Raw genomic sequence first — 27521 nt, 5'->3', positions numbered from 1 at the left:
AAAAAAAAGTGAAATTGGATAATTTCTCACGGCACACCCAACGATCTCTCACGGCACACTAGTGTGCCGCGGCACAGCGGTTGGGAAACGCTGCATTAGACAACCAGGTGTTGAGCAAAGCTGAAAATTGGACTCATCAGAGAAGATGACCTTACTCCAGTCCTCTACGGTCCAATCCTTATGGTCTTTTGCAAACCTCAGCCTGGCTCTTCTTTGCTTCTCGTTGATGAAGGGCTTTTTTCTAGCTTTGCACTTCAGCCCTGCCCCTAGGAGCCTGTTTCGAACCGTCATCGCTGTGCCATTCGAATAAGTTGGCGGTCATCCCGGTGAGTCGTTTTCTGCCGGTCTGTAGCTGTGTTATCCCTAATGTCTGCTGCTTAACCATGTTCTTATGAACCGCCGTCTTTGAGATTTTAAGGATGGAAGCAACCTGACGCTCACTGTATCCCTCTGCCAGTAAAGCCAGAATTGAACCCTTCTTTTCCTCACTCAAAATGTTTCTTTTCAACTCTTTTGGCATGGTCAATAGTTTTTTTTTTTTATTCCAATTACTTTTGAGGTACTACTAGCACTGTTTCTGCCATCCAGCTTGTCCTATTGCAAGAGGATAGTGATGACCACAGCAGTGGTTTTTATACTTTTCCTCATTAAATAAGATTTGGTTCAGGTGATCACCTAATCAGTACCTCATTAAGTAGAATGAGGTGTGCCTGTATTGGAATTCAAAAGACACTGGAATGGAATGGCTGCCATACATGTAGAGATGCTGATTCAAGAAAGATTTGGAGTGGTCTCTTAATTTTTTCCAGAGCTGTATATATATATATATTACAAATGCACTGTATGATCCTCATACTGGTATTCATAAACATACATTTACAATGAAAGTGAGGAGCACAGTGTACATACTGTACTAGTCAAATTCATTAAAGCTATTTTTGCTCTTAAGAATGTTTGCTTTGAGATCCTCAATGAAATTTCATTGAGGAATTTAGCCTGCAATGCCACCACATTTTCTCTCTCCCTTCACTGACGAACACATGATTGATTTATTCTCACAGTTGATCGATTTCTTTATGAAAATGACAGTACGTACAGTCCAAGAATACAAACATTGATCAAACATAAACAGTCTGCAGTTCACTGATGACAAAATAAAGACATCACATCACTTTTAGAAACACATTTGACATCACACTTGAGCATAGCATGAATGAACAAACAACATTTGCACTCATCCGATCCTGAGTCTAAAAGGTGTTTAGATTTGTAACATTTTACAATGTAAAATAACAATCTGCGCTACAATGCTCATCAGGGGAGATGGAAACCTGAAAATAAACAGAACGAACTTGATTGAGACTCAGCTCACACACACAACAGGAGAGTCAGGGGAATTATGGGTTGTGTCATTACAGAAGCTGTCCTCTCCTGAAGCCTTGGGTGCAGCAAGTTTAGACTACTGAGAAGTGCAGTCGTGTCTGTCTGTGTAATCTGCTAGAGACTCACAGCTTGGCCTGCTGATCAAATAATAGTGTTGGGAAGGTAGTCATGCATGACTCTATCCAGCCTGAGAGCAGGCTTAATTATATTAAATCAGATGACAGGTCAGTTCATTAAATGACAATGGTATTCAGTCCTGGTCAAGTGGTGATCAAGTCATTAAGGTAATTTGACATCTATTTGAAAGGATAATCTGCTACTGACTTCACATTGAACTTGATTAAAAACCTGGATCTCAGATCCTTTGTTTAGTTTGCCTTGAGTGGTGAGAGACAATTTATCATGAAAGGTGAAGCAGATTAGAGGCTTTTGGTGTTTGAGATAAAAAATAAAATAGGGCTGATGATATTCAATTCAATCGGGATCAAAAGCTGTTGTAATCTCCTTGCATGGTGCTAATGCTAGTGCATGGCATATACACTCACTGGACACTTTATTAGGAACACTATACTAATACTGTGTAGGGCCTCCCTTTGCTCTCAAAACAGCCTTAATTCTTCATTGCATTGATTCCACAAGATTTTGGAAACATTTCGTTGAGATTCTGGTCCATGATGACATGATTGCATCACGCAATTCCTGCAAATTTTTCAGGTGCACTTTCAAGCTGTGAATCTCCCGTTCTACCACATCCCAAAGGTGTTGGATTGGATTCAGATCCGGTGACTGGGAAGGCCACTGAAGAACACTGAACTCACTGAACTCATGAAACCAGTTTGAGACGACTTTTGCTTTGTGACATGGTGCATTATCATGTTGGAAGTAGTCAATAGAAGATGGGTAAATTGTAGCCATGAAGGGATGCACATGGTCAGCAACAATACTCAAATAGGCTGTGGCATTCAAGCGATGATTGATTGGTATTAACTGGCCCAAAGTGCCTACCTTGAAGTTCAAATGCCATCAGACATTCATCAAACGATCATAGTCTTAGACAGCTTAGACGGTCACCATGTTTTCCCGTAATTCCAATATGATCAGTATTTCAATGTAATCTATTGACTTTAAAATTAAAGACGTCTAATAATGTACAAAATGTGGTTACAGGATGAAATGACTTGCCAGGTTGTCAGTCAACATTTTGCCAATTCACATGAGATGGGCACATTCAAATGTGTTTGCTGAACAGATTGGTGTTGTGGTATGGCATGCATATGAATTATAGTTGAATTCTGCAGTTCTCTGAAGGTAACAAATAAACAGAGAACAAAGCATTAAGGCGCTGCTCTTTGTTCAAATACAGACATTATAAATCAACACACAAGGGGTGATCTATGATCTTCAACTACACAATAGGGGGTCATGAGGACTGTAACTATCTCAGCACAGTAGAGTAACCAGGTCATCAACCTACATCCTGAACTTCAAGAGTAGCTACAGCAGATGTGATAGACAGAGCAATTTTAAATTGTCCATTTATTTTCCAATGACATTATTTGATGTGAGATGAGACCAAGGCTGTGACAGGACAAACAACCCTCTGTCCTTCATTAGGTGTGAGGTGCCAACAATATAAATAATTAACACAAGGATAGAGCTAGTGGCCAAACAAAGGCAGAATTCTTAGGATTTATGGAACAGAATCTTGAGGACAAGATTGTGAGAGACTTTGATCTAAAATGAATGCAATCATATTTCATAAAGTAGCAGACAATACATGCTTATTGAATATAGTTTTTACTGTGTAGACCATCAAATGCTAGTGAAACCAATTAAGAGGATAGGCGAACTGACATCAACTCAACTCTTGCACATAATCCATACAGTGTTCTGTAGAGCAACACTGACAATTCAAGGCTTGACAAAGGCATTCATGTTGGTGTCAGAGATCAATCTACATTATTGATCTAAAGTATTGTACCATGAAAAAGTCAGTCAAATACAGTGGTGCCACTCATCAGCACGATGATTAGAAAATACAAATATACATACAAAATAGGGCTGTAAAGATGAATAGCTTTAGTTGACAACTATAATCGTATTTCTATATATCAGACCAAGGACAAGATGTTAAAGCTAGAGTGAGAGTAAAGCCACCTATTACTCCCCCACTCATTGTTTAAGCACCACTTGGTTCTTCTCATAAAAGGAATGCTCATAAATAAAACATGACAAGCAACAAGCACAGAAATGATAGTTTCACATAATGGCTGACTGTCACATTTAACCCATCAAGGCCCTCTCTGCCACACATGCCATGGCAAACAGAATGTCTTGCTTACTTGGTGTCAACACATAATACAACTGCTTTTTCTCAGTGCTTCTAAAAGAGAGTTGAGTGTGTAGACCTATTTCATAGGTGTCATACACTGTCACAAAGGTTGATTGTACTGAGGGGTGCAAAAATTGAATCTGAGTTATTCATAGTGTTATACCATCTAGCAGTGCATAGCAGTATCTACTGTATATTGATGCTTGGGTTGTATGTTGCAGTGGCTTTCAATAACATAGGATTCTCCCAGATAGATTTTGGGTCTTGAAGTGTCAGGTTAAAGCTCTTCTTTCTTCTTTAAGATGATCTGCCGTACCATTTCAGATATTTTTGGTTTGACTTCTTTGACAGAAATACTTGGACCCCAAGCATCTACTACTTTTCCGTTTACATCGATAAGATACTTCCAGAAATTCCAGTCAGGCTCCTTTTCGGTTGACTCTGTAAAGAATAACAAGAGAGACAATGTTACAATGACAATGTACATAAAGCCAATATGCCTAAAATATTGTGGGAAAGTACCTTGCATGGATTTAGAGGTACTATACCTATAAGGTTAACACATCACTAACATAATTCTCTCCTCCTTCCTAAACCTTTCACTGCTTAATTAGGAGATTATTGCACAACACAATACAAATGTACACTTTATTTTTTCCTCTTCCTCCTGACATTTCCTGAAATGTGCAGAGCATGTTCGGATGTTCTCCTTCCCATGCAATCACACACACACACACACACACACACACACACACACACACACACACACACACACACACACCTGGGCTTGCCAATGATTCCACAAAAGCTGATGCTCAAGGGATCATACTGTCCACATCCAGCTAAGCATGAGTGCATGCTGATACCCCACCATCACACTTCTGCATACTCACCCACAAGGAACTTGAAGGCATTGTTGGCCCCTGTTCCAACCACAGCAATTTTGCTGAACAGAGGAAAGGAGACTCCATAGACACGACGTACAAAGCTGTCAATCTCCTTGTCGCTGCCAGGCTCCTGCTGACCAAACTGGTTGCATGGGAATGCCAGCACGTTGAAGTGGTATGGGCCATAGTCCTTCTGCAGCTGCTGCAGATCTGTATAGTGCTCATCAGTGAAGCCACACTCACTGGCTACATTCACCACCAAGGACACCTGCCGAAACAAAAATCCAAATTACTGCACTGTAGTACTCATAAAACCACCATCATCATTATGAAAATGAACGCAGCTCAAAGTCAGAGCCTTCCATTGGATTAGCATGCACAAAAGCGCTATGCATGTCTGTAAGTAGAGTTTGGAGATTGCTGATACTGTAATATCAAGTCAAGTCCCTTATAGAAACCCATTATATACATTAGATAAATAGAGATATGTTTGTGTTCTGAACCAAAGGAGAGGTTTCAATGTTGAGTGAAACAGATGCGTAGTTCTTCTCCTGGGAGATTATCTCTTAATTGTACTTTAATATTCTTCAATATTAAATGCCATAATTCCCCAATCAAATAGTTGTTCTGATTCAATACAACTATGAAATTAGCAGAGCACTCCTTAAGGCTCTTAGACTTTTAATGGGAAACACACGGTAGATTCCTTCTATTCCACTGATTTTACATTACGTTTTTCAATATTATTTCAGCAGGTCAATCACTGATTATCAACATGTTGCATTGTTGCATATAATCCACTAACAGTTGTCTAGTAGTGAAACCTGCTCCTTTTCCATAGCCCACATTCTCACATGGCACTGTACCCTCTCTCAAGGGCTCTGAAATGCAACAAGCACAGGCTCTCTCTACTGCTTTACAGAATGGAAAGCAGATAACATTGAACATGATTTGGTATTCAATTTCGTATTCATGTTAAAACTCCATCAGATATACAGGTATCTAACAGGTTTTCAGCAGCTGTTGAAATACTCTGCTGATGATTATGTCTAGTATAGCATAATATAGGGTTTGTATTGCTGAGATTTCTGTAATAAGTTTTAATACTTCAAGAATGGTATCTCTTCTACTTATTCAAAAATAACATAAATTGTCCTTTCTGGATAATTATTTAGAGTGGCCTAGGCTATTCAATGCAATCCCATGCAAAGTGTTATCACACCACATCATGCACATACATTAAAGATCTTATTGGCTAGTGTACGGCTAAAACATGTTGATGAATAATAACTTTCTCTAAAGGTATTAGGCTTACTAATTTACATTACGTTTACCCTTTGATGTTATCAATACAAATAATAACAGCGAAGGTTAGTTAAGCCTATAGGTTATGGATGACCAATTCTCACCTTTCGGCCTTTTGTAAACTAATCTTGGTGATTTCAATCTTGATATAGCCATAGTCAAATATTGACATCTAGTGTCAAGACAATATTATTACACGTCCTGCGTCCCTGAACATATTTGCGTTTGCGACAGAAATACAAGCAGAAAAGTCGTGTTGAATAGCATGTCAAAACCGTTGGACAATTTTAGGCATTAAGATCTACACATACACAACACAGCAACAAATTCAACGTTATGATCAATACATATTCAGGTTGAAACTGACTTAATCACACTCGAGAGAAACAAATAAAAAATGTATTAGCCTACTGTAGATCTACTTAAAGCCTTATATCGTCAAAACAGGTCAGCGTCATACTATTCCAATTGCTCACCTAGTAAAAGCAATTGAGGAACTGTTGCCACGTAGGCTACAGGCTGCAAATGATGGACACAACTCCACGAGTTTAGTATTAGTGTTAGCATTTTATTCAAACATGGCACATGCAATCAGAATATGCATGTTTTTGGAGAAAAAAAAGAAGACGGCATGCATACTGTACATACAAAACATCTGTGACATATAGCCTAGGCTAAACCGCAGGTCCAGTCCAAATGTAGAGGTTTTGTCGCTGACTTACCGAACCTCTGTATTTTTCCAAGGATACTAATCTCCCTCTGCTGTTAACTACTTTAAATGTGTAAAAGTCTTTTTGTTTGGCTTGGAGATTGGATAAAAGAAGTAGAAATGTAAGTGCAGCGAAAAGCATTTTGTATTAACAAAATTAGGAAAACTTCTGTGGACTGCTAGGCTGAAGGTATCCGGTGTGTGCACTGTGCAATACCGACCACTGAGAGGTAGAAAAAAACTCCCAAACTTAGCTGGCCTGTTGCGCCAGGAGGGTGGAGTTCTCAAAAATGAATGAAACATGGCATTGAATGGAATGCGTCCAAAATAAATCTACTCTGCGCCATTAATGAATCAAGCGCACTTTATAATTCCACAATAGTAGTAGTTTATTTTTAAAGGGACCATGTGCAAATATGATGTTTGCTGATCATTCAGGCCAGCATGATGGTTGAAGTCTAACATGTGAAATAAAGTTAACTCATTTTTGCATTTTAACGTAAGATTGAATGACACATTGTTGCATAAACTTCATTAGGGAAATGTAGGCTGTTTGCATATTGACTGCTAACCTATTTAGACCTATATAGTGTGACTTTTAGCAACTCATATTTATCATCACGTCGCAGAGCCCATAGGATATTTTTCTTATGTTTTATTCATGTTATTCATATGTTCAAATGTTACATTTATTATTATTATTATGTTCGTACTGTACTTGTCCGTAATTACAGAAAACCGTATTTGTATGAAATAATTTCGTTACTTCTTATTTTATTGGACTGCTTGCGCTTCAGTACAGCTTCGTTCCCATAATGCAGTGAGTACAGGAATTAACATGGCGTCTGTGGTAGCTGTTTTGATCAGGGCCGTGAATGAGAAAAACAAAATGATGAGCAGGAAGATGGAAAGAGTCTAGCAATATTCTGATCTTAAAAATAAGCATATACAAGTAAGCTAACACATATTCTTTCACATGCTATAATAAGGATTTTGTCTTGCAATGTATCTGAGCAGGGTATGTATGTGTCATTACTTGTCAGCTAGCATAGCGGAGGTGGCTAGCTAGTGCACACAGCTTGGCTACCTGATAGGTAGCTAGCTAGCTATCTGTCTACAAGCTAGACCGTAGCTAGCAAGTTAGCCAGCAAGATATAATTGCTTCAATGCTCCATATGACATTTTGTTTCGACTAGTACGACATAACAAATGCACTGTCTCGTTTGTTTACGCGTGGACACAGCTACATACAGTCAGTGAACCGTGGCTCTCCGAGCGCCAGGCGGCCTTTTTCGGGGATGTTGTTGTTGTTGTTGTTGTTGTTGGAAATAACACTCTGTTCATAACAGAGCCGCTTTGCAATACAAACGTAAGAATTGTCGCTTTTATTCAAATTCATTTTGCAATTTAATTCAACTAGCTAATGATGCATATTGTAAGACTGCCAGGACAGCTTTCTGCAACAAAGTTCTACTGTCAACAGACTACTTGGCTGCTTGAAATGTAACTTCATTATTGATTGTCAAGGATGCTTTGCTTTCGACAAATATTAATGGGTTTAAAGGGTACGTTCCATGTCGACCATCGTTAGATGCCTATGTCCATCATCAACATTACATTTTAGGGTTTTGCTGGAAATTAGAAAAAAAACACATTGTTTTGGTAACAATGTATTTAGAAGTGCTAGCATAAAGTGCTTGAGATAAGTTGAGACGCTCTGTGCTTCCACGCTAATGTTGATGACCTCTACAAAGCATGATCAATTTCCATCTCTCTAGGTTTTCATTTGGCTCGTTCTCTGCCACCCTGGTCATCCTCATCACAGAGTAGTTTCTTCAGTCCTGGACATAGAGAGAGAGGGAGAGGACGGGAGGCATGGAGGAGTCCAAAAGCCCACTAAAATCAGTCAAGCCCTCTCGCAACGAGGCCAGAGGAGCCAAAGCTCCGTCCGCCAAGCCCCTTAAAGAGGCTCCAGCCCAGAGAGAGGCCACCAAGTCTGCCAGCAGCAGCAGCAGCAGCAAGGAAAACGTCACCACAGCAAAGGATGACCATAAAGATGTAGGCAGCCAGGGCAGTCGTGGAACAGGCAAGACCCCCATGAGTAGCTCCCAGGACCTGGGGCGAGGAAAGCCTCGCAGACTGACTGGGAGGACCAGCTCTGGGGAGAGGGGTAAAGGGAGAGTGGGCGGCCATCAGCAGGCTGGGCAGGCCCCTGATACCAGGGCGTTTCTGGCCCCAGGCTGGAGCCCTTCAGAGAGCAGAGACATGGTGGCTGGTATGGTGCCCAGCACACCTGAGGAAGGCCTCACTACGCAGACCAAGTCCTCTAAAGCAACACCAGTGAAGGAGAAGTCACTTGGTGTGTCATTAGACATATTTACACATATTAGCTGTATATTTAACTTTTAATGTATGCTTGATGTGTTAGATCCCATCTGGGAGAGTACCTTCTCTGCTGTGTCATGATTATTCTTAGTTCTAGTCCAAACATGCGATTCCTAAGTGTTTATGCTCTGAAATCAAGCCTACATCTAACTGAGTTTGTGTGGCTTGTTGGCTGTTGTTTTCAGGTGAGAAGGCTGGGGTACTGTTGGGCCAGCCCGTTGAGGTGGGTACTGTTTTGGGAGCAACGATGGAGGCCGGTGTCCTGACCTCAGAGCAACAGCTGGGCCTCAGACAGGCAGAGGAGCGCCTTTACAGGGACTACATTCACAGACTGGTAAAGGTGAGGACGACAGCTTTTCAGGAAAGTGTCAATTCAATGCCTGTATCAAGCACCACAAAAAATAGACATTAAAACTTCTTAGTCGACTGGAATTCTATCAGAATTGACCCAAATTTAAAATTGACCCAAACATTACATTGCCCTATGCCTTTACCGATACACTACATTTAGTTTAACCTTGCGCATTACAATCTTGCATGTCTGAAACAGATCTCATGTCAGATGTTAAAACATGCACTAGTACCAGTGAATCATATAAACAATGGCTGTTGAAAGTATATTTTCTGATTTAGTCTACACCACTCTCAGCTATCAGTTTTCAACAAAGAGAGTTGGCTATGAAAGTTGGGGAGGTGGCGCTTTTCAAACAATTTGTTGACGTCTTCATTTGCATGTCCACAGTGATGGGCGTTGTACTCCCAGCAGTCTCTCAAATGTGATTGGTTTCACTTCTCCTTTTGTCTTTACAGCAGTCTCCTGAGTACCCAAACTTCCAGTACCTATGCAAACTGTGTTCTGTGCATATTGAGAATGTACAGGGGGCCCACAAGCACATCAAGGAAAAGAGACACAAGAAGAACATTATGGTATGAAAAAAAAGTTAGCCAATGAAGGCCTTTTTTTAACGCCTTTTTCTTATTGTCCACCTTTTTGAGTTCTATAACTTCTTATTTCCTGTGTTCATGTTGTTACAATGGAAGGACATTGGTATGGCAAGGCTCAATTTAGGAATGATTTGAACAGTTTAGTTAAAGAGAATTATGTAGACAGTGCTATTAGATTTTAGACCATTTATGATGATCACAGCTATTCATGGTTGTCAAAGTGTTCAGGGGGTTGTGTATGCTTTATTGTATGCTTCTTGCTGTTTCCTAAGGCTATTGCCTAAAAATCATGACTAATCAATGCCACACTCTCCTCAGCCAATTAATGAACAGAGATCTGTTAAATATGAGCCTTTGTTTGTTGTCTCTGCTGTTCCAGGAGAAGCAGGAGGAGAATGAGCTGCGGGCCCTGCCACCCCCATCTCCTGCCCAGCTGAGAGCTGTGGACGCAGCGGTCCTGGAGGCGGCCAGCCTGCATGGCATCTCGGAGGAGGATTTCCAGGTCCGACAAGCTGTGGTCAACAGGATGGAGGAGACCATACAGCAGCACCTCTCAGGTAACTTCCTGCCCCTGGCCTCCAGTCTTTCATCAACACTTATCAGCACTGTCTGGATAGGTAGGGAAGACTGTCTCACTGCTTTCACATATTTCACTGTTTTGTACTGTGTGATTTTTTTTTTTGTTATAACTGGATACAACAGCTAATGGGGCTCCACCTAAACTAAACTAACTGACGTTGATTGGTAATGTTAGTTGAGGAATATTTTACGGATGACTTAGCTGTAGCATTACTACTACAGGTAGTTGTAGTCCAGCATGATACTTGGTATTCTATATAATGTCGTGTAGTTTACATGGCTGTCAAAAGTGAAATAATTGGTGTCTTTTCCAGTTTGCTCCCTGCGTCTCTATGGCTCATGCCTCACCCGATTCGCCTTCAAGACAAGTGACATCAACATTGACGTCACCTATCCATCTACTGTAAGTCTGTCTGTTTCCTGTCTCTCAGATCAGTGGTAATGAAAGGTAGCAAAGTAAACGGGGTAATTTATTGGCACACACTTGTTCTCTGTTAACACCTCAATATCATTTTATCAGTTAGGCTGGACCCATTGATCTATATATAGATAGGACAAAACAGGACACAATCAACAGTAGAATGAATATCAACATTGTTGCCCTGGCTCTATCTGATTGTCTTGCCGTTTGCTGTCTCTCTAGATGACTCAACCAGATGTGTTGATACAAGTACTGGAAATCCTGAAGAACAGCTGTAAGTAGGACCCTCCATGAATTAACACCCAGTGTTGAGACTGTAAATTCAGTAGAAGGATGATTGTGGCACAAGATTCAATGAGTTCTTTGTTCTTCCCCACATGGCAGAGCTGTGTTGAACTGTGTTTGACTGGAGTGCCCCCATTAACCAGAGCTTTTTGTTATGTGAACAGAAAATCATTAGAAAACTGCTACTAATGCACTAGTTGCATTATAATCCACTTTGTCAACTGTAATCATGTCGTGTGTTGTTATGTCCATTGATTTTGTACTATACAGTATGTGCTACACATGCTTGTTCTTTGTGCTTGGGAACAATCCAGTAAATACTCTTCACATTTCTTTTTCCAGCTCAATATTCTGAGGTTGAGTCTGACTTTCATGCCAAAGTTCCTGTAGTATTCTGCACGGACATCAGCAGGTCAGTACAGTGTTATGATTACATTTGTATATGGTTGCGTTTTTTTTTAATATACATATTCTTAAGAGTTTAAATGTAATGTCTTGTTGATGTTATGGTTACATTTATACCATTTCATGGACATCTCATGTTGTTTTAACAGGAGTATTGTTGTGTAATATTTTCTAGACATAGTTCTCATAAGGACCATAAATTGATACAACAAATGACACAATTCCCTTCTAATATGATAAGCAAGCCTTTAGCCTCAATACCTGCTACTGAACCAGCCCTATTCTTATTCGAGTAACCAACCACTGTGTAGAGTATCCTCTGAGTTTGCTCCTGACCAGTCTGTTCCTCTGTCCTCCCAGTGGGCTGATGTGCAAGGTGAGTGCAGGTAACGATGTTGCCTGCCTCACCACCAACCACCTGGCTGCACTGGCTAAACTTGAGCCCAGACTCGTACCCCTCGTCCTGGCCTTCCGCTATTGGGCAAAGGTAAGGCAGGAGCAACTATTATTTGTCATGGATATAACATCATATGAAATGGGTCTAGTATCTAGTTATTTTATGTATAAAAAGGGTCTGTTTTCATCCCTTTTTAGATAAAATGTAGATCAACAGCCTCTGTTCATGCTTTTTTGTTTTTTCCCTTAAGTTGTGCCACATCGACTGCCAGGCGGAAGGTGGCATCCCTTCCTACTCCTTCTCCCTTATGGTCATCTTCTTCCTGCAGCAAAGGAGGGATCCCATCCTCCCAGTTTACCTGGGCTACTGGGTAGGTGTATCCATGGAAATAGAAAATGTTTTCACAGAGCTTGATTGCCGTTTAGTTTGTATCTATTGTTGCTAATGCTGACATTGTTGTTTCAATGTCGTTTTCAGATTGAAGGCTTTGACGTCAAACATGTGGATGAGTACCATCTGACTGGGGTGGAGATGGACATGTTTGTGGGGTGGAAGCACAGACCCCCCAGCACTACAGAGGGACGAGGGGAGAACAGAGGGGAAGCTAGGGGGGAAGGAAAGACCAAGCCAGAGCAGAAGATACCTGCTGGGAAGAAGGGGCATGTCGAGGGTATGGTGAGTACCGTGGCAGGGTTTTCTAACAGTACACATTACAGCTCTTTAGGTCCAGTGCCTCTGCTCTTTGTTAGCCTCTCACATTATCTCTTGAACTAGGCCTATTGTCACATGTTACAGTTTACTTTTCTCTTGCTGTCCCTCACAGACCCGTTTGACCCTTGACCTTGGAAAGGGGGTGTCCCTTGGGCAGCTGTGGCTGGAGCTGTTGCGTTTCTACACATTGGAATTTGCCCTGGAAGAACATATCATCAGCATCCGCCTGAAAGAGCTCCTCTCCAGAGAGGGCAAGAACTGGCCCCGCCGCAGGCTTGCCATCGAAGGTAAGAGACTACTCAAGAGGTCTCATAAGATATGTCCGAATGGTCATGTGTGTCTAGTCGTTCTCCTTCTGGTGTTAACTACGAGTGAGGGTAAGTTGTTGGTGAAACTCACCATCTCTACTTTTCTCTCAGATCCCTTTGCCCTAAAGAGGAACGTTGCCCGCAGCCTGAACAGTCAAATGGTCTTTGAGTACATCCAGGAGCGCTTCCGCACTGCCTACAAATACTTTGCTTGCCCCCAGAGCAAGGACCAGGGCAGCAGGGGGCGCCAGAGAGGCAGACATATTGGGAAACATGGCATGAAACTGGAAGAAGTAGAACAAAAGGAAGAGGTGGCTGTGAAGGCTGGAGAGAGTGGTGGGAAAGAAGGTGCAAGTCCGAACCCTGTGGGAGAGCTACAGAAGATGAAGGAGGATGAGGATGGTGAGAGCAGGTGTCCAGATACAGCACATGGGAAGGAAGAGAGGGTATTGAACAGGAGCCTTATGGACTTGGTCCTCAGTGAGGGGGGCAGTTCCACTGAAGGGGCTACAGCTGACCGTTGTGCCCAAGAAGGACAAGCAACCCTAGAGCCTACATCCCCAAGCGCCTCTCCCTCCACCCAGAACGGCCTGCTGGACAGTGACGAAGAGGAGGAGGAGGAGGAGGAGGAGGAAGAAGAAGAAGAAGAGAACCTTGTTTCAGAGATGCTGGGACATATTGCACCAGAGGACCTGCATTATATTTTTGATAGGATGGTATTCACTGGTGGAAAGGTGATGCATAATCTGTGCCATACATCCTTGATTAAATGGTTTGATTCAAATGCATTTATGTAATTGTTGTTGTGTGGCTGTAGTTTTTGAGTATTATTGGGAGTTGGTGTTTCTCTTACCGTAGGAAAAGATGCTATAGTATTATCTATTTTCACAGTCTTTGTTTCCAAATTAGTCAATAATTTAGATTCATTCATTCTCTGCTCTGCAGCCTCCCACTGTTGTGTGCAGCATCTGCAAAAGAGATGGCCACCTGAAGGATGAGTGTCCTGAGGACTTCAAGAAGATTGAGCTTAAACTGCTGCCTCCCATGACTGACCGCTTTCGTGACATCCTAGATGGCCTTTGCAGTCTCTGCTACCGTAAGTCTTCAGCACATACTGCAATCTTTAAATGAGTTCAGGGTTATCCCCAAAGAATGTAAGAGTGGCGCTGTGCCATGCTGTGAACTTTACACTGTGAACTTTTAGTAATGATAGAGTAATTATCGCCAACGACATTGTCGTTAAAAGCAAAAGTGAAAATTAAAGCGTTATGATGTTCCTTAGTGAATTCAGTTTTAACCGTATTCTTGCACATTTTCACATGAATAAACACAAGTTGGGTTTTGATAATGCAATCCAGTGTCACACCCTTCAAAAATCTTGGGGAGAACCCTGGAGTTTGTTTTGTGTTAAAAAGTGTTATTCAGCTTTTGCCCCAGCACATCTTCCATGTTGATAAGATCAACTTTATTATCTAACCCCTAACCCTAATTTGTTACTATATAATTTCAAATCACTACACATTCAAATCGATCTTTTAACCACGGTTATGTATCTGTTGTATTTGTAGATGAGCTGTCTCCTTCCCTTGGAGAGCAGCAGAAGAGAGAGCAGATCCTGTGCAGTCTGGAGAGGTTCATACGAAAAGAGTACAATGGTACGTATGTAACGCCTAAAAAAACAGCAGACCAAAGGGTTGTGGTACTTCCTGTACATGCATATGATTATGATATATGGTATACATAAAATAATGATATTCCATGGATGTTGAAAGAGTAAACAGTTATAAGCCTTTTTTCACAGGGCTGTATTGCCTACACAACGCCTGTAATTCTTATATTGGCATTCTGAGGTAGAGACCCAAATAAAAGACCAAATGTGATTGGGTCTTCCTCGAACACACTTTTATTTATTTTTTTATTTTTTATTTTGTTCCTCAAGTTGTTACTGAAGTTAGAAGTTAGCCATGGAGATGGCCAACAGTCTAAAAACCAAAAGTTTGTTTTGAAGTTTTAAATGTAAAAACGGGTGTGCTCGCTTGTGATATCTGATTGGTGCTACGACCTGTCAGTAATTTTTAATTTTGAACACCAACAGCCCATCAACTTCTGACTGTTCAGTAACCATTGAACAAGCTAGAGCAGACTCTAGAGTGTGGAAAGTGCAGAGCACTCAGAGTCTGTTGTCGAGAGATTAACGATTATTGGTCACACACTCTTGTACAGCCACACCTTATTTCAATGTAATAATTGTAACATTCTGTGTTGGATGATAGTGAAATAAGAGTTTTTCCATTTCCTATAGACAAGGCCCAGCTGTGTTTGTTTGGCTCCTCAAAGAACGGCTTCGGTTTTCGTGACAGTGACCTTGACATATGCATGACCCTGGAGGGCCATGACACAGCAGAGGTAGGAGGACTGCACCACTTGATGTTCTGACATTTGGACCTGTTTGAATGATCTGCTCTCAATTGTATGTTGGCGTCTTCTTTACTCAACAGAAGTTGAATTGCAAAGAGATCATCGAAGGGCTAGCTAAGGTTCTAAAGAAACACACAGGTAAGAGCCCCCCCCCCCCCCCCCCCCCCGTGAAGATTTTACTGCATATTACTTAGTATGTTGTGTCACACCAGTGTTATGGTTATTAACTTGCTTTTGGTTATCCCTGTCTCAGGTTTGAGGAACATCTTGCCTATCACAACAGCTAAAGTGCCTATTGTGAAGTTTGAACACAGACAAAGTGGCCTGGAGGGAGACATCAGCCTGTACAACACTCTGGTAAGGGAGCACTCCAGCTCTGCTTCACCATAAATCTACCAAATTATTGGTAAATAATTCACACATTGTACCTACCAGACCAATGCAGAGCTGTATAAGGGAGAGAATACTATCAATATTAAATGGGTCCCTTGTAACCGATGTTGGGTCTTTGTTACCTGTAACGATTGTTGGCTAATTTGCTCTGGAAACAGGATAACTTGGCAGCTTGTACATGCATGCTTAACTAGTCTGCATTTCTAGGGTTTCATTGGTATCTCTACCCTCCCACAGGCTCAACACAACACCAGAATGCTGGCTACATATGCTGCATTAGATCCTCGAGTGCAATTATTGGGATACACAATGAAGGTCTTTGCAAAGGTAGGTAACCCTGGCAAGCAGCTGCTTATACTAAAAATGTCGATTTTCTCCCCCATGACGATTGCCATCTAATCCTGTGTCCTTTGTGATGTCAGCGCTGTGACATAGGTGATGCATCCAGAGGAAGTCTCTCATCCTACGCCTACATTCTCATGGTGCTTTACTTCCTGCAGCAGAGACAGCCCCCTGTCATCCCTGTCCTCCAAGAGGTAAAGTCCAGCCACACACTTTTCTTGAAATATAAAATATATAGAGCATAACTGTTTCAAATTCAAATGTTACCCTATGATGGCGCTCTTGGTTTTGATCTCTTCCTTAGATCTTTGATGGAGATACTGTTCCACAGAGGATGGTAGATGGCTGGAATGCATTCTTCTTTAATGACATTGAGGAACTGGTGAGTTGTTGACACTGATGCATGCTTCAATTGTTGAAGGCGCAAACCTTTCTACAGTGCTTGTTTACTTTTGTCCCTAGTCTCAGTGGTTCAAAGCATACTCTCAGTGAGTTATGAAGGATAATAAGCTTCATAGCTGTCCCTCCCCTGTCTCCTTCTCTCAGCGCCGTCGCCTGCCAGAGCTGCAACTGAACCGTGAGTCTGTGGGGCAGCTGTGGCTAGGTCTGCTGCGCTTCTACACAGAGGAGTTTGACTTTAAAGAGCATGTCATCAGTATCCGCCAGAGGAAGCGCCTCACCACTTTTGAGAAGCAGTGGACCTCCAAATGCATCGCTATCGAAGGTATTCAAGCAAGCCAACTACTACACTCTGTTTACAGTGCCCTCAACTCCCATCATCTCTCTCAATCTCTCTACCCTTCACTTCTCACTGACCTGCACTTTCCTCCTCAGATCCCTTTGACTTGAATCACAATCTCGGTGCTGGAGTTTCTCGCAAAAGTAAGTTGCTATGCCTCAGAAGTTGTTTCTGTGTTGTGTATAATGACCACCATCATGGCCTAACATTGTCCCTTTGCCCCTCAGTGACCAACTTCATCATGAAGGCCTTTATAAATGGCAGGAGGCTGTTCGGCACTCCCTTCTACCCCCTGCCTGGCTTGGAGGCGGTAGGTCCCACACGGCTGAGTTGCACTGCATGCACAAAGACAATGTTTAGACTTGTAGAGAGTTGCATTAATTAACTTGTACTTGAGGTTTGACTCTGATGTAATGTTCTTATTTCCTCTTCTGGGGCAGGACTACTTCTTTGACTCAAAGGTGCTGACGGACGGGGAGCTGGCACCTAATGACAGGTGCTGCAGGATCTGTGGCAAGATCGGCCATTACATGAAGGACTGTCCTAAGAGACGCAGGTACACAGGGAGCACTTTAGTTTTTTTATCTGAGCACTGCCCACAAGAGGGTTTTTGTGATCGTCATTACATTTTTAGGGTGAACTAATTGCCGATATTCTTTGTCCCCAGGATGAAGAAGAAAGAGAACGAGAAAGAAGAGGATATGAAGGAGGAGGATCGTGAGCCCAGGGAAAGGCGTTGCTTCCTCTGTGGGGACATGGGTCACGTACGGAGGGACTGTCCAGAGAACCGTCATCTCAGACAGAGGGCTGCAGGGGGATCAGGTACACACCCAACTAGTGTGTCAGAAGAACCTAGTGCATCTCAGAACAGTGAAACACACTATTTAGAATGATTTTATGTTCTGCTTTTAACCCTAAACCCGACTTGGGATATGTTGGGTTAAATAGATGCTACAGGGTTGTTTAAAAATTTCAGCCACTAGTTCTAAAATGTGTGCTCACAAGCCAAAAACGGGTCCCTGAAATAGACAGAAAATACCTCCTCACCCCCATGAGCAAAAGCTTATTTTGTAAATGTTTGTTGGCCTTAAACTAAGGACTGTGTGGTCTAATGAGATATAGGAATTCGCTTAACATTATGTCATGAACCATACAATACACTTTTTTTTACACTTAACAGAATTTGCGTAAAAAAATCCTGAAGAAGTGTCTCTGGTTGTTGAGAACAAGTGAACAAATCCTTTATTGAGCTACTGTTGGAGGGGAGGTTATCCTCCTTTTGCTCTAACATAGCTTCAGTAACATTCTGTCCAGTAGGGGGCAGTGAGGACTCATTAACAGAGTGGATTTGTTTGCCCTTATTCCCACAGTTCCCCACATGGTGCGTGCCATGGTGAGCTCCCAGTCCATACCCATCCCCCAGACAGCCCAGGATCGCCCTGGAAGGACCAGACAACCCTCCGAATGTGTGAGTACAGCAGGACATTGGCTCTCTGTTCCCAAACCAAGCTCAAATGTTTTGCATTTGATGTCTGCTATACTGTTACATTCTTTTTTAATCCATATTTTATGATTTAGACTATCACATTGACCACATTGATTGATTTAAATGTAAGTGAAGCAAAACAAGTGACTTAATACAGAATTTTCAATTGATTTTGTCTCTAAATTCCACTTTGTCCCCATTGCTCCAGTCTGATACTCGTCAGACTCCGCCCTACTCCCCACAGCCTGCCCCATTCTCCCAGGGTTCCTCGCAGTGCTCCAGCTCCCCCCAGTCCTCCCAGAGCAAGACCTCCTCTACAGGCCCCATCAAGCAGCCCCCGCATCCCCAGGTCCCACTGTCTCTCTTCAGTTTCCCTCCTTCACACCCGGGCCAGTTCCACCCTGCGGCTCTCACCGCCCTGGGGCTGCTACCATCTCACCAGCACCAGTCACACCAGTCTCAGGGGCAACCCCATCACCCAGTCCCCCTCCCCTCCACCTCCTGGCCAATCCATGGCCCCGTCCTCCAGACCTCCTCCCCCTCTGGCCCTTCTCCGCCTGGCCTCAAATTCCCCCTGCGCTCAGCCTCTGGTAACGGGAATGCTGGAGGCTCTACTGGCAGCCCTGGCCCCATGAACCTCAATGATCCCAGCATCATCTTTGCCCAGCCGGCGGGGAGGCCACTGGGCATGGGTGGGCCAGGACGGGACGGGCACTGGCACAACCACCTGACTCAACCGGGGGCACTGATGGGAAATGGCACTGTGGGCAAGTCAGGTATTCACCGGGTGATCATGGGTGCCACTATGTCTTTTTGTCATGCAGTGTCAGTTAGTCTTTCTACGTCTTGCCTATCAGCATGTGTTTGTGTGTGATTGTGTCTGACCTCAAGCAAAGTGACTCTCAAAATGTATCATGTGCAAACAGACAGTGTGTGAAAGATTTTCTGACTAATCATAGGCCAACTTATTGCTATGGAATGTGTTTTGTTTTCATATAGTGAAATAGTCTGATCGGATTGTTTACTTCTTCCTGGCAATCTTTGTAAATGTCTGTCTCTCTTTGCTCAGGTAAGAGACACTAGTGGTTTGGGACTATAATGCACTATGCACTGAAACTGGTGATGGGACATATCAGTTCTGCTCACAAAAGTGAAGAATGCTACGCTTGTTAAACAAATGTTGTTGGGACAGTAACAGTCATTTTGAATATCAAATTTGAAGGCTTCTTTCTCTCTCCTTCCCCCTGCAGACCCGGGGTACCAGACCCAGTTTGGGGGTGTGAGCCAGGGCTCTCGGTCCTGGGAGCACAGTAACGCAGCTCACTACTCCATCCCCCCATCCTGGCCTTACCGCATGCCACAGAACTTCATCCAGCAGGGCAACGGAGGCTACCAGCCCGGCAAGCCCTTCATGTCCCAGGGTATGAGAGGCTTGTCAGTGTAATTGTTTTATTTTATACACCTATGAATGTTTGGACATTTTCCATCAGGTATTTTCTTTGACTGTTTGTACTGTACCTCAGGTCCTGTGGTGCACCCCAATCAACATTTCCCACTCCTCCCCCACGGCCGGCACCATGTCAATCTCAACTACATCCAGCAGAAGAAATGAAATGGTGGCATTTTGAAATAATTAGGCTTATGGTCCCTACTGTGAGAAAACAAAACAATGTAATCTAATTTTGCATCATTTGGTCACATGACTTTTTAAAATGAATTTTATCATTTTTGTACAGTTTTTATGTTTTTCTTTTGTCATTACATTGATTTGTGATACAAATGTTAAATATTTTAATACCCCCATTTTTGAAGGGGTCCAAAAAGTGTTTTTATTTTGTGTAAAGTAAGGAGGTAAAATGTATTCCTTTATTTTTATTAGCTGTATTCATACTGCTTGCTGAAAAACAAAAACGTTTTGAATAGACATTTGTTTCAAAAAACAATTTAACATGCCACCCCTAATTATGTAGTGCCATGAAGACGGATAGTAAGAGAAAAAAAAAAAAAAAGGAAATAAAAAGAGAAAAAATATGAAAAGCCTAAAAAAATAAAAGAAAAGCAAACAACTTTTATGGTTATGTTATTTGTTGACTTGGGAGTTTTCATGTCCAAAAACGATACATAATGCGACTTCAATGAGCAGAAAAAGATGACATGTACTACAAACATGTCTGTCTCTCTATTAGAGAAAGATTGGGCCTATGGTGTTTTTAATAAGTTAGGAAACAAGGTGACAAAGCTCTCCGAAAATATTTGGAGACGCAACTTCTTTTCAACAAAGAGCTCTTGTTTCAATATGACACTGTATGTTACAGTATTGAAAGGCACTATCAGTCCTTAGACAAAATATAGATCACGGTTTTTAATATCCTTCAGCAGAGGAAAGCACCATTGCTCATCACAAATCTCCTAATGAATGGTGTAGAGGGTACTCATTGCGTTTGTTGCTAGTTTTGCAATGTCCATTACTGTGCCTGGAAACCAGTCCACTGCTCTGTTCTCCTTACATTTGTGGTGCACCTTCTTACCCAACAAGAGGGTTGGATCTTGAATATACTCCTCTAGCCTTGACTTTGTCTGGTTGATCTCACATTTCTTTTGGGCTTCCTTCAGTTTAAAGAGCAATTCAGACAGCCTGGCAGTGATTTGATGTTCCCTTTGCTCGTTTGTTCCGTATTTCAGGAGACTGCTGTTGTCACAGGGTTCGTCTTGACGGTTGTTCTCGACTATTGTCTTTACCTTAGTTTTAAGTTCATCAATGGTGAATCTCTTCTGATTTTGGGTTACTTGAAAGATGTTCCTGTCCTATAAGACTACTCTCTGAAATTGAATTTGCCCAATAAGTGCTTTTTTTTGCCCCACTTCCTCCACAATTTTGAGTTTGCTGGCACAGAGTGTTGCGTCCTTACTTGTTACTTCAGATGAAGCTTTTCTTCTAGGGCAGTCTGAAGGGACCTATTCCTCTCTCTCATATGAGCTAGAAAAGACGGCACCTTCTGTCGGTCCTGTGAGATACAGAGATGGTTTGTTTTGCTACCCCATCACTGTTGCCTCCAGGTTGTGGCTAGAGATCCCAGGCTTACATCTTAGCAGATCGTCATGGACAGCCATGTCACACTTCTCTATATAGTTGGCTTTTGGGACACATTTAGTTGTTTCTTGTAGCTTGGCTCATAGTCTTTACCCCTGGAAGCTGAGTGGAGGTCTGTCTTTGCACAACAATGTACATTGCTGCACAAATCAACTCAATGCCAAGCTGTGTAAATGCATTGTGCTCTGGAGATTCGACATCTTCAAATACTTTTATGATTGCCTCACTGTGAGACACCGGGACATCAAATCTGGGCACTTGACTTTCTGCCATGGCCAGAGCCATCCTTTGACCATTGGAGTAGTGTAATAGACATCTTTTGCAATGTCAGTATGAGACAGGGCACTGCCTGGAGTTTTCAAGATCCTCTCAAAAGGCTCTGTGGTGTGGGCATAGATGATGCCCATGGCCATGCATCCAGCTTTGAACAATGGCTCTCTGATGTCAAACATCACTGATTTGATGAGCTTGTTTTCACCTGACCACTTAGCTAGAAAATCTGTGCTGTCAGACCAATGGAAGTATAATTCAAGGGGATCATAAAAGCTTATGTTAATGCGGTGGCCTTGAAAAGTAACAAGATTGTTCTTATTCCCTGTTCCTTTTAGGAAGACCTCCCACATGTCTGGTATGCCTGCAACTGCAGACCCTTGTTGTGTGAAGAGGGCAGCAGCTGTGTGCTTGACTCTCTGTGTGCCATAATGATCGACAGCTGAGACATTAACATAGATCTACCTGCATTCCCTGGTAATGATTATGATTATAATCATATGATATATAATTAATCTCTGAGCATCTCCTCTTTCATACAAAGTATAATGAGTATTAAGACACGATAGGTAGGAATAACAGCGTACTTGACTCGGCAGCACAGCACCATAGTATACAGCACTCATTCAACTCAGCATCTCTACACAGCAATACCGAGTACATCCACTAATGTAACATCTTTTCAGTGTTACATACTCCTTATTCCTCTCCCCTCCTCTCCTCTCCTTTCCTCTCTACTACTGACGGGCTCTCCCGTTGAACTCGTCACATTTCAACTCAAATCCACAGGACATAACAAAATACTGAGGTAAGATCGATATCGATTTTGATACATGGCATGTAGTGTGTTCATATTATACTATACGCTTTTCATATTAATGCGAAATTACTATTCTTTTTTCGAAGATTTCCCTCAAAAACAAGCGTATCTTGGTGAAATGTCAACGGAGCGTAACCCCTGACCTTTTATTTTCAAAGCCTTTACATTAATTCAGCTCGTTTCATATTTATGTAGCTTTTTGTGACCCGCGAACAGAACTTTGAAGACGACCACCACAACAGAATCCTGCAGACAGCTAGGGTTTCCGTTCTGTCAACAGTGCTTGGTGCCAGGTACGTGCACAGACTTGTTGAAAGGCCTTGGTAAAATGTAATTTATAACATTAGGAAGTGAAATATCCTCACAAAGGCGCGTTTTATTTCACTCTGGGCAGAGTGTGAACACCCTATTACCCTATTAGTCTTATTTTTCTAGTTCAATATATCATGAGATGAGAGATTAGAAACAGTTGAAGATGTATAAATGCATTTCCAAGGCAGAATGTGGCCTGGTCAGGAGAGGAACAAACACAGCCTCCTGTACCTTGTATTGCTTGGCAACAAAAGTATCATTAGACTTGTCTATATGAAGGGTGACTGGTGTTTACAATTTGCTCTTGTAATCATTTACAGATCTGCTGCTTTTATTGAAAGGTGAGCTGGTTCATTCTGGTTTTGACTAGTGTTCAAAAGTCATTGTTGATATTCCTAATTAGATTTCTTTTTTTTTTCTTTTACGTCAAATGAAGGACCTATTAATGCAGTCCAACAAAAATAAGCTCAATAGTGAATCATTGCATGTCCCTGCCCCCTTTATTGCCCTGCCCAGAGCCTTTGTGTTGAAGGGGAGAGCAAAGAGAAGAGGTTTACTATACACTAGAGCCTGACCTCAGTTGAACTACGCACAAACATGGAGATCATCAGGCTGCTGAGCTGGAGCACTGTAGTTCCAGCCCTGTTGTTTGGTCTGCTCTTCCTGGTCTTCTATGAGATTTTCAGGTACATCTCTCCATGGAACAGGGTCCCCCCGGGCCCCAAGCCCTGGCCTCTGGTGGGGAACCTGCCCCAGATGGTGAAGGAGCCTTTCAAAACTATCGGTGAGGTACAGTTTACCTATGATAATGCTGCTTCCACACTGCATATTTTCATTATGTCACACTCATTTGGTATGCACTTTCTACCTGTGAGATTCTCCTAAAACAACAGTAGAAAAGATCCTACAGCGCATGTCATTTTGGGTATCTGTCCTCTCATGCCCTATGCACACCCTGTTTAGTGTTTACATTTGACTCTTAGCTTAGTAGCCCCACCCCCAGTATGTTTTGGTTGTCTGAGTGTACTGCTATTTGATTGTCCTGGAAACTTTCCCTGAGATTAACAATTGTGTTTGTGAATTAGCTAACCTCTCGTGCTGCATGGCTGACACTGAGCTGAAGAAGACTGCAGTCACATATACCTACTGTAGATGCCCTTACCCTAGCACACTAGGTTCTAGCAGCTTTTTTTCTGATTGTCACCTTTAGTGATATGAAGCAGTAACAAGTTGGTTACGGTATCAGTTTCTTTTATATCGAGCAAAAGTGATCACTCTCATTCTCTTCCCATCTAGTCACGACATCAGCATGTGTATTATTACCTAATGTTTGCTGTATTTCTTAACTCATAGATTACAAACTATGGAGAGATCAGTACCATATACCTGGGCAGGAAGCCAACATTAGTGCTGAATAAGCTCCAGGTCACCAAGGAGGCCATGGTCCAGAATGGAGCAGCGTTTGGAGGGAGACACGTTCTACCTATCATGGACTGGATCACCAGCGGATATGGTCAGTGACATCACATCTGGTTTCCTGCAGTGCATGTGTGGTAGAATCCAGACCTCAGGTATTTGTGGACCTGTGTGTATGTATGGTTTAGAATTGGCCTCCTTCAATGGATGTCAAAAGACTTTGCCAGTGACTTCATTTGTTTCCTGACAAGGGATTATGATGGCTGCCCATGGACACTCCTGGAAGCAGCAGAGGAGGTTTGCATTGCTCACTTTGAAGAACTTTGGTTTGGGTAAGAAGTCGCTGGAGGAACGAGTAAGAGAGGAAGCCGGCTTCCTCATAGAGGCACTGGAGAAAGAGGGAGGTAAGGAGCTTACATGGCAGAACTGTCCATAACATTAGATTTGAATTACACTATTGTGCCTTGTAGACTCACTCAAAGGACCTTGTCAGTTGCATAGGCTATTTTTTCAGCTATTGTGTGATGATTAATGCTGTCAATGATTTGTTGTTGTTTATCATGAAGAGAATCCAGTCAACCCACAACATGTCATACAGAATGCAGTCTCCAACATCATCTGCTCCATTGTCTTTGGAGAGCGCTACGAGTACACTGACAAGCACTTCAACAACCTTCTGGACGTCATTGCTGAAACCATCTTACTCACTGGATCTGCTCTTGGAATGGTATGAGGACCACACTCCTTCTCCAAAGCTGTCAAAGATCAGGGAAATAGGATATAGTACATTTGCACCAGTGTAACTCATCAGTAACAAGTAACTTTAACTTTCCACATCATATAACACAGTAGGACACTGTTTACTTTCACACAAGTTATTTGACACAAAACAGACTTGATTTGTTTGATTTGTCTCCCTAGATCTTCAATTTGGTCCCATTCATCAAACATTTCCCTGGCCCTCACCAGAAGATCAACAATACCACTAATGACTTGAAGGGCTTCATTAGGGAGGCGGTGAATCAGCATAGAAAAACCTTGGACAGGGACAACCTCAGAGACTTCATTGATGCATACCTAGTGGAGATGGAGAGAGTAAGTGACTAAAGGTCTCAGTAAACTTGCCGATCAGGCCCTTTTCCCCAATTAAGTAAATCAGAGAACCTTTGTATTATCCCATAGGAAATAGCAAATGGAAAACCATCTGTTGAATTTCAAGTCTTTTGATTGACTTTCCTGTTATCTAACCTATCTAACACCACATTACTCATCGATACCATACAATTTGTATACTTGTCTGGAAGTTGCCTTTGTGAAATATCAACTATTATTTCTTCCTAATTTTCTTTGTGTTGAGCAGCAGGAGTCAAGTCTGGACTCAACGTTCTTTGAAGACAACATGGTGATGTCAGTGATTGATCTCTTCTTGGCAGGGACAGACACCACCTCCACCACCCTCAGATGGGGACTGATATACATGATGGAGCACCCAGACATTCAAGGTATTCCGACATCTATGTCATCCCCACACTGAATTGCACTGCATGATTTCATTAATTTCACGAAAATTCCTTTAAAAAGATGCAAGATGAATAGAAAAAGGTTATTTACCTGGCAGGAATGTGGGCATGCTGTTACTGAAGCACAGCAAAACTAATTGCCTGTGGTGACATATTACAAGTTGCAAAAGCATGTTCTACTGCACTAGTATTGACAACTTCCTTTCATTATCTCCATCATAGAGAGATGTCATGAGGAAATTATCAGAGTCCTGGGATTCGACCGTACCCCCTCGATGGATGACAGAGCAGACCTTCCCTACACCTATGCTACCATCCATGAGATGCAGAGGGTCGCCAACATTGCCCCACTAGGAGTTGTCCATGAGACCACCCAGGCCACGCAGCTTAGGGGGTACCACTTGCCCAAGGTGAGCAATGGGGGTTCCTGGACATAACATACAGAATTCTTGTGTCCTCCCCACTGTCTACAATTAAAACTTTGAAATAATTTTTCTGCCAGGGAATGGGGGTCTTTATTAACCTAACTGCAATCCTCACGGACAAAGACCACTGGAAGTACCCAGACACCTTTAACCCTGAGAACTTCCTGGATGAGAAGGGACAGTTCTGCAAACACGAGTCCTTCCTGGCTTTTTCTCTTGGTGAGTCTCCTTATTGGCCCCAACAAAATGATTAATGGTGTACAGGTGGTTAACATTAAACAGAGCTGAATGTTGGGTAAATAATGGCAGAGGAAGTCTTGTTGAAAGTTTTGTTGACATTAATAATACAAGGTTATAATGTACTGTAATTACGTAATAATTTGTGTGTATGTAGGGATGACAGAGTGAAAGCGCATGCAGATGCTTCATCCACTGTGTCTAACCCCTCTCTTCAGGCCCTCGTGTGTGTCTCGGGGAGCAGCTGGCCAGGATGGAACTCTTTGTGTTCTTCACCTCCCTGCTGCAGTGCCTGCACTTCTCCTGGCCCCCTGGTGCTGAGCACCCAAACATGGACGGAAACTTCAGTGTGGTCCGGAGCCCCCAACCATTCACCATACTGTGCCACAGACGAGACATCTGAGTCAGATGCAGAAGATTGTGATATTGATCGACTGATTATTAATGCTATATTCATACTTTCAATTTATAATATTATATATTGGATGCTGATCATTTAACCTTTATACATACATACTGTATGTATAGTGAACATTTGACTTGAGACTCACGTTTGCTTATTATGGCTACTCCTATTGCAATAACACATTCCTGAGCATATGGAAAATAATAATAATAATATTAATATGGAGAGGTGAAAGGTTACCTCTGGTTTGTATATGGAGAGGTTAGTATATATGGAGAGGTTAAAGGTCAGGAACAGAGAGGTGATTTGGGGGATAAAAAGGCTGCCGACAGAGGAGATCTGACTTTGTCTCTGCTCTGAGTCGTGTGTAGAGTATCTCTCTGTGCATATGATTTCGGTGTATTGAAAAGTTTCTGTCAACTTGGCATAATAAAATTAAGGTCTGGATTAACTTTGGTTTCTTGATTACAGAATATTTAGTATGTTAAATTTTGACTAACTGAAAGAACTCACGCAGGAGGGTTTTCCTCCACAGAACATGCCCACACAACGCTGATCAGATGGGGTCTGTTATTGTTGTCTTCATACAGTACT

General features: G+C 42.2%; 3 protein-coding genes across 6 annotated transcripts; 2 read left to right on the top strand and 1 right to left on the bottom strand.

Moving 5' to 3' along the window:
- Nucleotides 1–2956: 2956 nt before the first annotated feature.
- On the bottom strand, nt 2957–6758 carry gpx7 (glutathione peroxidase 7; the record flags this gene model as incomplete). Its single annotated transcript, XM_083671439.1, has 3 exons — nt 2957–4156; nt 4609–4870; nt 6630–6758. The coding sequence occupies 3 exons, from the start codon at nt 6756–6758 to the stop codon at nt 3993–3995; spliced, it is 555 nt and encodes a 184-aa protein (XP_083527565.1). The 3' UTR covers nt 2957–3992.
- A 690-nt stretch (nt 6759–7448) lies between these two features.
- On the top strand, nt 7449–20490 carry tut4 (terminal uridylyl transferase 4). 4 transcript variants are annotated; one of them, XM_083672075.1, is made up of 30 exons: nt 7449–7568; nt 8395–8975; nt 9187–9341; nt 9881–9928; nt 10326–10503; nt 10840–10928; nt 11169–11220; nt 11574–11643; nt 11997–12123; nt 12284–12403; nt 12511–12708; nt 12857–13031; nt 13164–13786; nt 13998–14148; nt 14621–14707; nt 15355–15458; nt 15551–15608; nt 15724–15827; nt 16101–16190; nt 16286–16399; nt 16510–16587; nt 16752–16929; nt 17040–17087; nt 17172–17254; nt 17385–17500; nt 17612–17766; nt 18315–18412; nt 18639–19206; nt 19681–19851; nt 19954–20490. In XM_083672075.1, exons 2-30 carry the CDS (start codon nt 8492–8494, stop codon nt 20040–20042), a joined length of 4611 nt encoding a protein of 1536 aa, XP_083528201.1. In that variant the 5' UTR covers nt 7449–7568; nt 8395–8491; the 3' UTR covers nt 20043–20490. The 4 variants fall into 4 exon arrangements, with proteins under 4 accessions (XP_083528201.1, XP_083528200.1, XP_083528199.1 ...); XM_083672074.1 differs by having other exon boundaries at nt 9812–9928; nt 18639–19197; XM_083672073.1 differs by having other exon boundaries at nt 9812–9928.
- Nucleotides 20491–22572: 2082 nt separating this feature from the next.
- Nucleotides 22573–27521, top strand: LOC310806044 (cytochrome P450 2B4-like). Its single transcript, XM_083671989.1, has 12 exons — nt 22573–22599; nt 22807–22904; nt 23244–23264; nt 23440–23712; nt 24277–24436; nt 24591–24743; nt 24906–25066; nt 25261–25434; nt 25700–25841; nt 26082–26269; nt 26362–26503; nt 26740–27521. The coding sequence occupies exons 4-12, from the start codon at nt 23521–23523 to the stop codon at nt 26922–26924; spliced, it is 1497 nt and encodes a 498-aa protein (XP_083528115.1). The 5' UTR covers nt 22573–22599; nt 22807–22904; nt 23244–23264; nt 23440–23520; the 3' UTR covers nt 26925–27521.

Source organism: Argentina silus (assembly GCF_951799395.1).
Source record: "Argentina silus genome assembly, chromosome: 6".
NCBI classification, from domain to species: domain Eukaryota; kingdom Metazoa; phylum Chordata; class Actinopteri; order Argentiniformes; family Argentinidae; genus Argentina; species Argentina silus.
The sequence above is the reverse complement of the archived record's forward strand: the minus strand, read 5'-3'. Positions and strand labels throughout refer to the sequence as shown.